This window comes from Paecilomyces variotii (assembly GCF_004022145.1).
Source record: "Paecilomyces variotii strain CBS 101075 chromosome Unknown C8Q69scaffold_4, whole genome shotgun sequence".
In the NCBI taxonomy this organism is placed as follows: Eukaryota; Fungi; Ascomycota; class Eurotiomycetes; order Eurotiales; family Thermoascaceae; genus Paecilomyces; species Paecilomyces variotii.
In genome coordinates this window covers 1632719-1644647 of record NW_021167143.1, presented here as the reverse complement: position 1 = coordinate 1644647, position 11929 = coordinate 1632719, and the positions used below count along the sequence as shown (strand labels likewise).

The 11929-nt window shown below is 48.1% G+C and overlaps 6 protein-coding genes across 6 annotated transcripts; 3 read left to right on the top strand and 3 right to left on the bottom strand.

The window, feature by feature from the left end:
* Positions 1 to 201: 201 nt before the first annotated feature.
* C8Q69DRAFT_465241 (hypothetical protein) lies at positions 202 to 1150 on the bottom strand. Its single transcript, XM_028630475.1, has one exon. It carries the CDS (start codon positions 1080 to 1082, stop codon positions 366 to 368), a length of 717 nt encoding a protein of 238 aa, XP_028486071.1. The 5' UTR covers positions 1083 to 1150; the 3' UTR covers positions 202 to 365.
* A 720-nt stretch (positions 1151 to 1870) lies between these two features.
* Positions 1871 to 3235, top strand: C8Q69DRAFT_465240 (hypothetical protein). The gene has a single exon (XM_028630474.1). The coding sequence runs from the start codon at positions 2022 to 2024 to the stop codon at positions 3069 to 3071; it is 1050 nt and encodes a 349-aa protein (XP_028486070.1). The 5' UTR covers positions 1871 to 2021; the 3' UTR covers positions 3072 to 3235.
* A 72-nt stretch (positions 3236 to 3307) lies between these two features.
* Positions 3308 to 4759, bottom strand: C8Q69DRAFT_465239 (kinase-like domain-containing protein). Its single transcript, XM_028630473.1, has 5 exons — positions 4533 to 4759; positions 4158 to 4477; positions 4028 to 4105; positions 3866 to 3981; positions 3308 to 3817 (listed from the first exon to the last, which is right to left on the bottom strand). The coding sequence occupies exons 1-5, from the start codon at positions 4655 to 4657 to the stop codon at positions 3440 to 3442; spliced, it is 1017 nt and encodes a 338-aa protein (XP_028486069.1). The 5' UTR covers positions 4658 to 4759; the 3' UTR covers positions 3308 to 3439.
* Positions 4760 to 5222: 463 nt separating this feature from the next.
* On the bottom strand, positions 5223 to 5868 carry C8Q69DRAFT_444160 (putative phosphoglycerate mutase family protein; the record flags this gene model as incomplete). Its single annotated transcript, XM_028628978.1, has 3 exons — positions 5223 to 5307; positions 5371 to 5593; positions 5652 to 5868. The coding sequence occupies 3 exons, from the start codon at positions 5866 to 5868 to the stop codon at positions 5223 to 5225; spliced, it is 525 nt and encodes a 174-aa protein (XP_028486068.1).
* A 1041-nt stretch (positions 5869 to 6909) lies between these two features.
* On the top strand, positions 6910 to 9271 carry C8Q69DRAFT_244736 (putative acid sphingomyelinase). Its single transcript, XM_028626531.1, has 4 exons — positions 6910 to 7238; positions 7292 to 7378; positions 7430 to 8441; positions 8498 to 9271. The coding sequence occupies exons 1-4, from the start codon at positions 7086 to 7088 to the stop codon at positions 9124 to 9126; spliced, it is 1881 nt and encodes a 626-aa protein (XP_028486067.1). The 5' UTR covers positions 6910 to 7085; the 3' UTR covers positions 9127 to 9271.
* A 713-nt stretch (positions 9272 to 9984) lies between these two features.
* On the top strand, positions 9985 to 11897 carry C8Q69DRAFT_444158 (hypothetical protein; the record flags this gene model as incomplete). The annotated part of the gene is made up of 3 exons (XM_028628977.1): positions 9985 to 10347; positions 10446 to 10585; positions 10688 to 11897. The coding sequence occupies 3 exons, from the start codon at positions 9985 to 9987 to the stop codon at positions 11895 to 11897; spliced, it is 1713 nt and encodes a 570-aa protein (XP_028486066.1).
* Positions 11898 to 11929: the final 32 nt, after the last annotated feature.

Sequence of the window (11929 nt, the reverse complement as noted above, 5' to 3'; positions counted from 1 at the left end):
ACCTGTTGTTGTTTGCGTATGATGGCGGTGGGCTCCCATGAATGGGTTGCGTTTATAGTCATAGATACTAGCCTTGTTATTCTTCTTTCTCTCTTGCCCCCCTAACAGGATGGCAATAGCCTTTACTCACCTGCAACTGCCTAGCACACATCCACTGTATAATGGAGCCTTCCATAATGTCAGACTGGCTGCCAGCGATGCCCTGGGAAGCATATTCGGTCTGCGATGCCATCCCTGTGTTCTCTGTTACAAGTACTGGACTTTCCAGAGATTCTCTAGAATGGCAACTTTTGACTCAAGAATCTCTTTTTGATAGCAAAGCATGTCTGTACTTTTTGGCTCTATTCAAAGCACGCAGTAGAGTGCTAATTCACTATATCTAACAGTTCCGTCACCGTAACAACTCTATACCCTCTCTGTCCCAACTCCTCCAAGACCTTTCTCAACATAGGCGCCGTCCAAGCCCTCCTATCATGGCAGACAATAACACTCCCCGGACGAACCATACTCAAGATATGCGCAGCATTCAGTCTCCAAAACTGCACCTGAGGATCATGCGGGTACACGTCTCCTAATACAAGACGAAATCCCAACGTCTTCAAAAGCTCTCGCATCCTCGTACTGAAAAACCCCGAACCCGGACGGAAGTACTTCTGCGGTCTCTGGAGAATACCGGCAGTCTCATAAATACCCTGAATCATACCCTGGACAGTACGGATCTGGTCTTCTAGCACCTCGTCTCTCAGGTTCCGCGATGGCTCATCATACATAGCATGATTACCAAGCTCGTTCCCATGGCGGACGAGATCAATAAGCGATTCTTCTCGACCCGCGATCTGACACCCGATCACGAAGAAGGTTGCTTTCGCATGATGAGTTTTGAGAATCTGTAGAATCTCATCTGTATATTCAGATGGCGCGTCGTCAATAGTCAGCGCCACGACCTTTTCGGATGTCGGGACGCGCCATAGGACATCCGGCCAGCGACGCTGGAAATGGCTGATTAGGAGACCGGGTGGTTTGTAGATGAGATATAGAGGGGGGATGGCGAGGAGAAAGATGGGGAAGAGAATTTCGAGCATCGAAGTCAGTCTCTAGAAATCAGCAGCCCAAGAGAATCTATGGTAGAGTAATTAGATGTCGTCTGGTACATGCGATGCCAGACCAATCATCACGGCTTTCTCTTCCTGCGAGGAGGCGCGGTAGCTAGTCTAGTCTAACCGGATTAGGATGGGTTGTTGTCGTGAGGTGCTCCAAGATCCAGAGATCCCTCTATCAGTTAACTACCTAATAATATTAAACTGTGGAGTAGTCCGCAGAATCGAGACTCTGGTGGCAATCTACTTGGACTGAGAAAAGGCGGGTAGGAAAGTACTTAGCATCCGATGACGTTAAAGATCGAAGGCAGACTTTCACCGTCCATTGTGGGCTACCGAGGTGTATATTTCGCGGAGTACCCGAGAGCATGGGATTCCCCCAGCTTTTCCCCAGAATCATTTGAAATCCACCCAGGAGTCTGGTTAGTAACAAGATACCGGCGCTGGATCATCGGGTTCAGGTGTTGCAATCAGACTCATTCTGGTGGCGAGTTAGTTCTACTAGTTTCCTGTTATCTGGGAGTGCCGGTTATAACTTGAAGGCAGCAATATTTTCAGATGGCGATGAGAGCCCCTACGTCCAAAAGAAGGCGTTGATTCTAACGGATCCTTCATTGCTGAAGGTGGCATATCTTGTCAGCGACTCTCAAGAGCGTATCTCAGTTGGCTTCTTTTGGACTGGAGTTTAGCCAACTGTGACATTGAACTAATTACTATTCTAGGTTGACAGTAGTTCAGAGTATCCGGATCCTGTGCTGTCATAATTGGCAATGATCTGAGGGCGCCAAACATGTGAGAGGCGGGGTTTGACCAGCACATGGTTCTCGAACGATAAACTATTAAATTAACTAGCCATTTCTTCCGCCACTGTTGTTGTAGTAGAAACCTCGATAGTATCAGCGATCATTGTCGTTTCCTGCTACAATGGCTGTTCCTATGCGCAACCCGAAGGACTCTATGACATCCACCTGGCGCAGGTGGGATCATAGCAAATGGGGTCCCTGGCACTGGCTGATCGAAGTCCTCAATGTCCACCACGTCGAGCTGGACAAGAAAATCCCGGTGCATCAAAAGACTGAAAAGGTCCCTTACGCCCCCGAAGCCCAGTTTCATATCTGGGTTCTTCTTCATGCCGCTCTCCCGGTAGTTCTGCAGCAGGCCTACATCAGTTACACTCACCAGAACCTACCTCCATGGGCTGTCTGGCTCCTCTATCACTTCTCGTTAACGGCAAACGCGGTCCATGAGATACATGTTCTTCGACGTGTGGCCCATACATATGGGTTTTTTGACGGAGACAAGCATGAGCGCGATGGGGTTCCGGATGTCGGCGTCTGGAGAACCAGTCGCTCTTTGCTCTCCGTCATCTTCTTTCGTCCACTAATAATGGTCTATTTCGGATACAATGTCAACCAGGAGCCCTCATCGATCAACTGGTTGTCGCTTCCTTTCAAGATCGGCATCTATGCCATCGTGCTGGACTTTTGGTTCTACTGGTATCATCGTGTGATGCATGCCACCGAGACCCTCTGGAAATTCCATCGCACGCACCACTTGACAAAACATCCAAACCCTCTCCTGACGAGCTACGCCGACCACGAGCAAGAGTTCTTCGACATCGTTGGAATCCCCATGATGACATTCGCGACTTTAAAGCTCCTAGGGATGTCCTTTAGCTTTTACGACTGGTGGTTTGCCTGCGAGTATGTCGTCTTTACGGAGGTCCTAGGACACAGCGGCCTGCGGATGGAAGCCACGGCTGTCAACCCGCTCAATTTCCTTTTGAGAATGCTCGATCTCGAATTGGTCATCGAAGACCACGATCTGCATCATCGCCAAGGGTGGAAGAAGAGTCACAACTACGGCAAGCAGACCCGAGTCTGGGATCGTCTCTTCGGCACCACTCGACCGAGAGTGGAGGGCTACAAGGACAACATCGACTATGTCAACACGGCAAAGATCCCACTATTTTGATGAAATTAACTCTTTTGAATCAGCTTGAAACCCATTCTTGGATGTAAGTCGAGATGCTGAGACTGCTTGATAATCAGATATCGGCACAGCTTCCGCATCGGTTCCCGAATGACTATACCCACAAGTTTCTTATCGATACCAGTCTTTTTTTTTTTTTTTTTTTTGTCAACAAACCTCCAAGGACACGCATATAGAGCATGAAAGGGGATGAATGATGACATTAATGCAATGAAAGCCTTCGCTATATGTGCTATCAATACCACAACGACTAATCTATTCTATTTACTCAATGATATATCTGATACTCTTTCTTTGACTATCCTTCATGAGAAATGCAGTGCATTATAATACCATAGTAGCTGAAGACTTCAATCAAGAGACCGTAAATACGGGTGTTGCAATGCCTCTGAAGCTGTTGGTCTTTTTGTATGATCGACCACTAGTAAGTATTCAATAAAGTCCAGTAACTCCGGCGATACCACAGGCCCTGGCAGCCTCTCGAGCTCTTGGCGCAAAGAGCCTACCTTTATGAAAGGAGTCTCCGCACCTGTGTCCGGATGGCTAAACGTCGTCGACTCTAAATATTCCGCAATGAAGAATTCTTCCTCGTAATCGGGCTTATTAACAGGGGGCCCAAACGGTCCAACAAGACGTCGAATCTTTGCAATGCACCATGCCTCAGTAAGATTTTCGACAATCTTATCTTTAGCGCCGAAAATAGGTCTCTGGGCCAGCCAATGTACCAACTTCGCAATTAGTATAGATTTCTACAGAGAAGAGTTTAACCAACCCACAGTAATACCAAAGGACCACACGTCAGAGGAATGAAAGCATCCTAAACCTCGCCAAACCTCTGGTGCACGAGTAGGAAGGCTCTGAAGGCGGATCTTGTTGTAACCCTGTGACAACACTGACCTAGTCAGCAAAATCTACAGATTCTGGAAGAGAGTACTTACTATTTCCTAAATCTCCTACCTTCACTATTGGAGAAGCGCCCCTAATGTTGGAAAGAAAAATGTTGTTGGGATTGATATCTTCTCACTTAGCATTCGCCGATAACAGGGGGGTTGCACATATGAGACACACCTGTATGAACTGCATTAAACTGAGAAAGAAGAGCAAGGGCAGAAAGTACTGCTTTGCTTATAATCTTTGGAAGATCAGAGTTACTCCGGAACTCAAAGGAAGGCACTGTTCTTAAGTCATGATCCATCCATTCAAACACCAAGCATAAAGAGTTAATGGCCGAGTCGGCTTTCTCTGCTCTTAGTTCTTTGCTGTCTGAGCTTATAACATCGCATAACTCTCGGATGTACTTGCATGATGTAATGGCAGGTATTCGGTAGTTATCTCGCTCTCGTTTCAAGCAAATCTTCTCCGGACCCAATTCAGTTTTTACGACCGCGCTTTGTATAAATTAGTATCTTTTTCAAAGTAGAGAGAGAAAGATAGAAGACATACGATGTCGACTTGACGCCTAGATCGGGTAGCACCCGCGCCTTGAAGACAGTAGGAACCTTCAAAACATCCACAAGCCGATATGTCTTGTATTTCCCCTTGATGATCTGGCCAATATTCAGTGCCATCAGAAATGACAATTGTCGTCAAGAGTGAGGAGAACTGCTTCACAGCACGACGAATCTCTTATTGACTGAGAGTGCAGATAAATGATTAGACGGATCCTCAGGTTAGTTGATGTTGGTCTGCTTGTCTCTCTAACAGTTGTCAAGCAGGAGACCCGGCTGTCTTAACCGTATTTGGAATGCGGAACACGCTACCTACCTAGGTACCTAGGTAAATGCATGTCGCTAACAATAGTTCTCGCTCCTTTCAAAAATTGCTACCAGCTTCCTTCTTGTGAATTTCTCCATCATCTCTCAGCTCCCGGAAACTTACTAAATATGTATAGTTGTTCAAGATCTAGTTGTAGACATGGTGTTGGCACTATGGCCATCCGGATTTATATTCACTGGATTTAATAGCGGCAGGAAAAACCTCTTCTGTATCGGTTTATCTCTACTTATATCTCCGGCGGGAAATCTCAAATAATACCACCTAATGCGTGTGGGGAACAATGTTCACGAAATGAGGAACAAGAATCTAGCTTATAAACTTCAAAGGCCTTTCTGGAAGATCTGAATCTGAAACCTTCTAGCTGTCCAAACCCGGGCAATTCTCGCTCGTCTGGGACGTGATACTATCATATGGCGACGGGTCTGTCCAGATGATATCATAGCTAGACGAAATCAGCGTCTCGTTTGAATTGATTATAATTCGCTCCACTTTCGAGCCTTCTTACCGATCATCCGGATAGGTCGGGGCATTGTCATCCCCAAGCTTATCAACAATGTCAGTCAACTCACCGTGCTCCCAGCAGATGAGGATATTGCCAGAACCAGTGTAGTTGTCGACTGCTTTCTTGACGCATTTTGGATCATCACGATCGCAGCTCGTGTCGACCGTCAAGCCGAGATCTTGAGCCAGGGGCTCGACCGTCTCGAAGGGACGGTCTCTCTTTCCATCTATACCAGACAACGGTTAGAATGGATGCGTTATGTTGACGAGGATGGTTCTTATTACCAGATTTTGGCGTCTGCGCCAGGATGTATCCGATGTTATAGGACGAACTGGCTCCGAAGACAGATCGAAGACATTGGGCACGCTGTTCTCCTTGAGTGCTTAGTCCGGTAGATCCATTTGATGGCTTCTCGCCATGACGGATCAGATAAACGGTCGCAGCAGCAGAGGCAGATGATACCCACAGGGCAAGCAAAGGAAGAGAATATGAGAACTTCATGTTAGTGATTATATTCTAGATGCAGGATTGAATGATCTCCTAATGAGGAAACCAGCAAAGATGAGTATCTGAAATAGTAGGACGACGATGTCTTTATGACAATCTGAACTAAGCTCTGATGACTGCAACCTAGAAGTATCCGCAGGAAGAGTTAGATGAAAACTGATCAGATTTTCTAGTCCAATGACCGATGAGATTCACGGAACCTAAATCCTCAGCTATATCTCCTCGAAGCGGTGGTTCTATGGTCTGGTTGGTGTTCTGGCCCAGTTCTGCCACGGCCCGCGATACTAGCTAGCTACCAGCGTAAACTATCCATCGTAGATCATTTTCGCCGGGTTGCACTGCAGACGGAGGAAGGAATTGGGGGCGTAAAAGGCAGTCATCATTGGATGTGATTTAGCTTTGTATAATAATACTGTGTCGCATCCTGGATCTTTGTCTAAAACCCAAGGCACCGGCCAGTTGTTCAGATGAAGAACGGAATCGACCAGTCAGGAAAGGCGGAACGACCATGTGTTTTTAGGGTTGAGAAACTGTCGATCGCAGCTTCACCCTGATCTAGCGAGGAACTGTTCCTGAATAATGTCCTTAGTCTATTGTTATTGCGGAGATTAGGGCTGCTGGGATTAATTATCAGATTTGATTAAGGTCTTTCCTTCCCTGCATATCATGACGGGCATTAAGTATCCCAGACGGTTGCAAGTTGCAGTATTCCTCGAACATCATCAGCAGATTGCGGAATCGAACCGCCACGTCTCAATCTGCGAACCATCATACCGACTTAAGATGAAAATGTGTCTATGGATTTATGAGAGATGCAATCCCACTACGTGCGTCTCACTATCTGATTTCTGTTATTAATTAACTAAAATCTCCTCGGGATCGACAAGCACCACGTGATTCCCCTATCCCCTCCATCTCGACAACAACGGGGATCTTTAAACGACCCAGGGGTTAACATCAATGCAGACACAAATGGGATACTGGCTATTTTTAGCAATGCCGCTTCCTGCCGAAGATCTGTCAGAATTGGGATCATACTCCGATCCTGCTCCATCGATCGCATCACATCGCAAAATTAAATAGACACCGAGGACACGCTTAAATATAGATGTTCGCCTCTTCTAAAGAATGAGGATGGCTGGAGCCAGCGTTGTCCATCGCGAGCAGTATCGTCCAGCCGATAACTATAACCTCGATAACAAGAGAGCAACATGAGGTTATATGCTCTTCTTGCGGACATCGCCGTCCTCATCTCCCTGCTTGCCATCCCACTCAATGCCGGGTTGGCTCTCCTCCCTCGCAATGATACGGCAAACGATATCATCACAGCAATTGAGGATGCAGTAGACTGCACGGCATGTGAAGTAAGCTGAACCTAGTAACTAACTGCAGTTAACTGGTGCTGACCATAATATAGTCCCTCCTCGTCCTCCTCCAAGGCCTTGCGCACCTAGGCAACGATGCTTTTGTTGGCGCGATCACCGATGTCTGTGTCGGTCTGCAGGTACTTTATTATGCTGCTTCAGGAGAGAGAATGGGAGCTGACTTCTTCTAGTTAGAAGATTCTGACGTCTGCTCTGGTGCAATCTCCCGTGAAGGTCCCATCCTGGCACATGATCTGCGCTCTTTGACAGTCGGCACAAAGACAGCACAATTGTTCTGCAGCACCGTATTCGGACTATGCGATTATCCTGAAGTTACCGAGTACCAGGTGCCCTTCCCAGTCGAAAACAGTACAGTCGTTCGACCATCTGTGAGCGGCGAGACTCCTCTTCAGATCGTCCAGATCAGTGATATTCACGTTGATCGGTTCTACGAGACCGGGGCCAACTGGAACTGCACCAAGAATATTTGCTGCCGTTCGTATACAGCGGCAGATGCTCCCGGAAACACATCTTATCCGGCAGGGCCATATGGCAACCATGAATGTGACTCGCCCCCCAGCCTCGAGGAAAGTCTGTACAACGCGATCACGGACATAGTTCCTGATGCCGCATTCACACTATTCACCGGAGACGTAGTCGAAGGTGCAGTATGGATGACAACCGAGACAGAAGTGACCAACGATCTCAACAATGCTTATAGCAAGATGCAGTCCATGTTGCGGAATCAGTCGGTGTATGGAGCGGTTGGTAACCACGATTCCAATCCCGTGAACAGTTTCCCTCCCTCTGCGGTGAGCACGACAATGAGCAGTCAATGGGTATATGATACTTTGTCAAACCTCTGGAGCACCTGGATTGGCTCGACAGATGCTGCAAGAGCGGACACGAACTCGGGAGCGTACTCGGTGCGGTATCCAAATGGCAACCTGCGAATCATCTCCATCAACACGAATATGTACTATAAGGAGAATTTTTGGCTATACGAAGCTACCATGGAGAGAGATCCTAGTGGTCAGCTAGCTTGGTTGGTTGGTGAGCTTCAGGCAGCTGAGGATGCAGGCGAGCGCGTGTATATCATCGGCCACATGCCTATGGGGTCTGGCGACGCTCTCCATGACGGGTCCAACTATTTCAATCAAATTGTGAACCGGTACCAAGCTACCATTGCTGCGCAATTCTACGGTATGGACGCTCTGATTTATCTATCTCGAAAACGATTGCAGCTGACACGACGTCAGGCCACACTCACAAGGACGAATTCGAGATTGCGTATAGCAACTATTCCTCTCGAATAGCCGACAATGCAGTCGCCATGTCTTACGTCGCTCCAGCGCTGACGCCAACCAGCGGCAACCCTGCCTTTCGGGTCTTCACCGTCGATCCTGTGACCTTTGGCATCCTCGACATGATAACATATATCACCAACATGTCTACCAGCACCTATCAGACAGATGGCCCCGTATGGGAGAAGTATTATTCAGTCAAAGAGGCCTACGGACCGCTGGTGACGCCGCCGTTGACCGACCCCTCCGCAGAATTAACTCCCGCCTTCTGGCATAATGTGACGGAAGTGCTTGCTAGCAATTCAAGCACTTTCGACGAGTACTGGGCTCGGAAGTGGAGAGGGTACGACGTGGATAGCTGCACTGGCTCCTGTGTTACGGATGAGATTTGCCAGCTACGTGCGGCAGAAGCACGGTACAACTGCATCACTGTCACTCCAGGTGTCAGCTTCAAGCGTGATCTGCACCAGCATAGCTTGACTGAGGATGGCCATGATCACTGTGAGGGAAGCTTGGCAAAGCGCATCTTCCAGAAGCTCGCGCGCACAGAGGGCGCGATGGAGAAGATCAGGCAGAGAGCATAACATTTCCTTCCTTTGCAGTCAGCCAATCCAGGACCTTCTCCATCGACAATTGGAGCTAACTAAATTTATTGCATATATTTATTATATCATAATCGCCAGTGCACGAGCGTTAATACCACGAGTCAATTGAGAGCGGAGGTTTTTCGGAGTTAGTCCGTTTAATCGTGCAATTCTTCGCTTCCAGTCTCGAATTGGGTATTCTAATATGGCCTGGTGCTTGATATCACGGCCGCATACTCACAATTCCAAAGGTTCCTTTACTTCTTACTCGTAGGCTTGGCATCGCCAGATGTTTAACCGTCACTCGATCGAATATGGATCTCATAGAATAGCTCACTTCAGTGTGACAAGATCGCATACCGCACCGGCATTACTGAATCAGAGAGAACCATACTCAGACAACTCATCCAGAGCTTACCTTGCGGTCGTCTGTCTGTTGTGCAAAGCAGACTCTCGATCCCACCACCCCGCGAGTTCGAGCGACTGCTTGGGAACAGCTGCAGCGAGCAACACGTGGTCCCACACCAGACGAGCAACAACCAACATTCTCCTCGAGAATCAGGCACTCGTTCGCTCACTATGCAGACAACTCTGCCAATAATCATCTTCCGCAAATATGTGCTGGCCGCCTCTCTATCACTTACCAGTTGCCAGCTGGTAGCGTGGTTTCATAGATCGAATGTGGTGGAGACCACAGAGCACCTTGATTTCACGCACATAATGTCCGCTTCCAGACGCATAATTCTTAGGACTTCCTCTCTACTGATATGCTTTTCTTTAGGCTATATTTATATTTTTGACATTATTTCCCGATGATAATATACTACATTGTTTGACCCAGCTTGGCAGAAATCACCAATGCTGCTCAAGGACCAACAGTACTTGCCGGTGAGCACAGCACCACCGGACGACTCAATATGGCAAGGAATCAACCAGGGAACATTCCGTCAAAATATAGCCTCTCTGGAGAAATCCTTTAAGACCAGACCTGGTCCAAAGGAAACTGTCCCACGAGATGGCTGGGAGAAGCGACGAGCGGAGCTGTCCTCGCAGGACTACATTATACCCTTCAACACGGAGCAGCAATTGGCGGAAGACTTTGCATTTCTAGTTGCCGCGGAGCCTGAGTCCAAAGCAACTTCTGCAGTTTGCATAGAAGAGCAGTCGGAGCCTGAAGGATTAGTCGTGCGTCTAGCGGCCGATGAACCAGTGACGACAAGGGTACGGAAAGCACTCAAGGATATTCTAGGGTTACTTGTTGATCGCGCTAAGAAACGTTTGTCCCTTAATCCCCAAACCCCTGACAATATACATTGTAGAGTTATCCTAACAGTGCGATCTTTTCTCAAGGAATATCGCGAAATGAGTGCACAGAGAGGGTATTTGATATCGTCATCAGACTCAATCGCGATCGAATCCATGCGCGTCTGCACTCGAGCCGTTGGGAGAGGAGCGCATCGTACGCTTCAAAAATCGGCAATGGACATCCTACACCTCTCTATAAAGCACTAAATCAAATAGTTCTGAGACTTCGGAGTTCCCATTGCTGTTGTTCCAACAGCACGGGTCCAGTGTGCGATATCTTGAATACGTTATCTGACACATACCGTTCCGTAGAGGATATCCCCGAGAGGGGTAGAGAGATACAGGCCCTCAAGGCAGTTTGTCGAGAAAGCAACGAGGCCTTTCAATGGTGGGCCAGATCTATTTCGACGTCTCAATACCCCGATAGAGACAAGCGGTGCTGTTTCAGCAAAGCTGCCATCCAGCAGATAGGGAAAATCGGACGATACTGGAGTCTCTCGGCCAATCTGACCTCAGCAGCTAGGAAGTATGCAGACTTATTTTCCAACCTCAGATACGACATCCTGACTCCTTACCAATCCACTATGTTTCAATCCCACTCTGGACAATTGACTCACTTCTGCCATGTCCATGCCGAAGTGCAGATGGTCGCGTTTTACGAGAGTGAAGAAAACGGCGTCCGTATACGACCACGAGTCATCGGTGCCAGCAAAGCAGCATGTTACTTATGCAACTCATTCATCTACTCGCATGGATCATTCTTCCTTTCCCAAACACAGGGACACCTGCACGGCCAATGGACCGTACCCGATTTAGCTCAGTATCCTCCCACAGGCCGGATGCGACTGCGAGCAGCTCTTTCAGAAGTCAATGATCGCATCGGAAGGGAGGCCATGGCTCAATCAGCCGATCATCTTCCCTCTCTCGATTTGCTCGATCTTCGCGAACGAATTTTATCTGGAATCACACCCTCAGATACAAATACAAATACAAATACAAGCACGAGATCCGTCTCCAGCAACAGACTCACCAGCACCGGACATACCTCTGCCGCTACCAGAGCCAGAACACCATCAACCCTTCCATCCTCCATATCGTCTCTATCCCTCCCTCCACCAGCACACCCGGTCTCTCCAGAATCAGTATCCGACGGATCCACATCGACCCAATTCCTGAATAGCAAACATATCTCCGACGGCCATGACCTCGACGAAGACACGATCCTCCACGTAATGGCAAATCATATCTGGATGAATTTCGAAATGGAAGGGCCTAAACGCGGCCGATTTGCGGTCCGACCGACCCCGCCGCCTGACGGGGCCCCAATCGATTTCACGGCTCGAGTGGAGGATATCGCAGACGGGTCGCAGATTCACATCGCAAAGAGATCGGGTAGTAAGGTTGTGAATCTGGAGTTGGTCTACGGACAGGGTCGGCCGGTGTTTGTGTCGTTGAGATGGTATTAATCTATATACCTTAGGTACTTACCTGAGAGAAC

Bases quoted from the DNA above. Each gene is read 5' to 3' on its own strand.
- C8Q69DRAFT_465240 (XM_028630474.1), top strand. From the start codon at position 2,022: ATGGCTGTTCCTATGCGCAACCCGAAGGACTCTATGACATCCACCTGG.
- C8Q69DRAFT_465241 (XM_028630475.1), bottom strand. From the start codon at position 1,082: ATGCTCGAAATTCTCTTCCCCATCTTTCTCCTCGCCATCCCCCCTCTA.
- C8Q69DRAFT_465239 (XM_028630473.1), bottom strand. From the start codon at position 4,657: ATGGCACTGAATATTGGCCAGATCATCAAGGGGAAATACAAGACATAT. The intron at 4,478-4,532 runs GTATGTCTTCTA...ATTTATACAAAG, and splicing joins CTAGGCGTCAAGTCGACATC to CGCGGTCGTAAAAACTGAAT. The intron at 4,106-4,157 runs GTGTGTCTCATA...CTAAGTGAGAAG, and splicing joins GTTTAATGCAGTTCATACAG to ATATCAATCCCAACAACATT.
- C8Q69DRAFT_244736 (XM_028626531.1), top strand. From the start codon at position 7,086: ATGAGGTTATATGCTCTTCTTGCGGACATCGCCGTCCTCATCTCCCTG. The intron at 7,379-7,429 runs GTACTTTATTAT...GACTTCTTCTAG, and splicing joins ATGTCTGTGTCGGTCTGCAG to TTAGAAGATTCTGACGTCTG. The intron at 8,442-8,497 runs GTATGGACGCTC...ACACGACGTCAG, and splicing joins CATTGCTGCGCAATTCTACG to GCCACACTCACAAGGACGAA.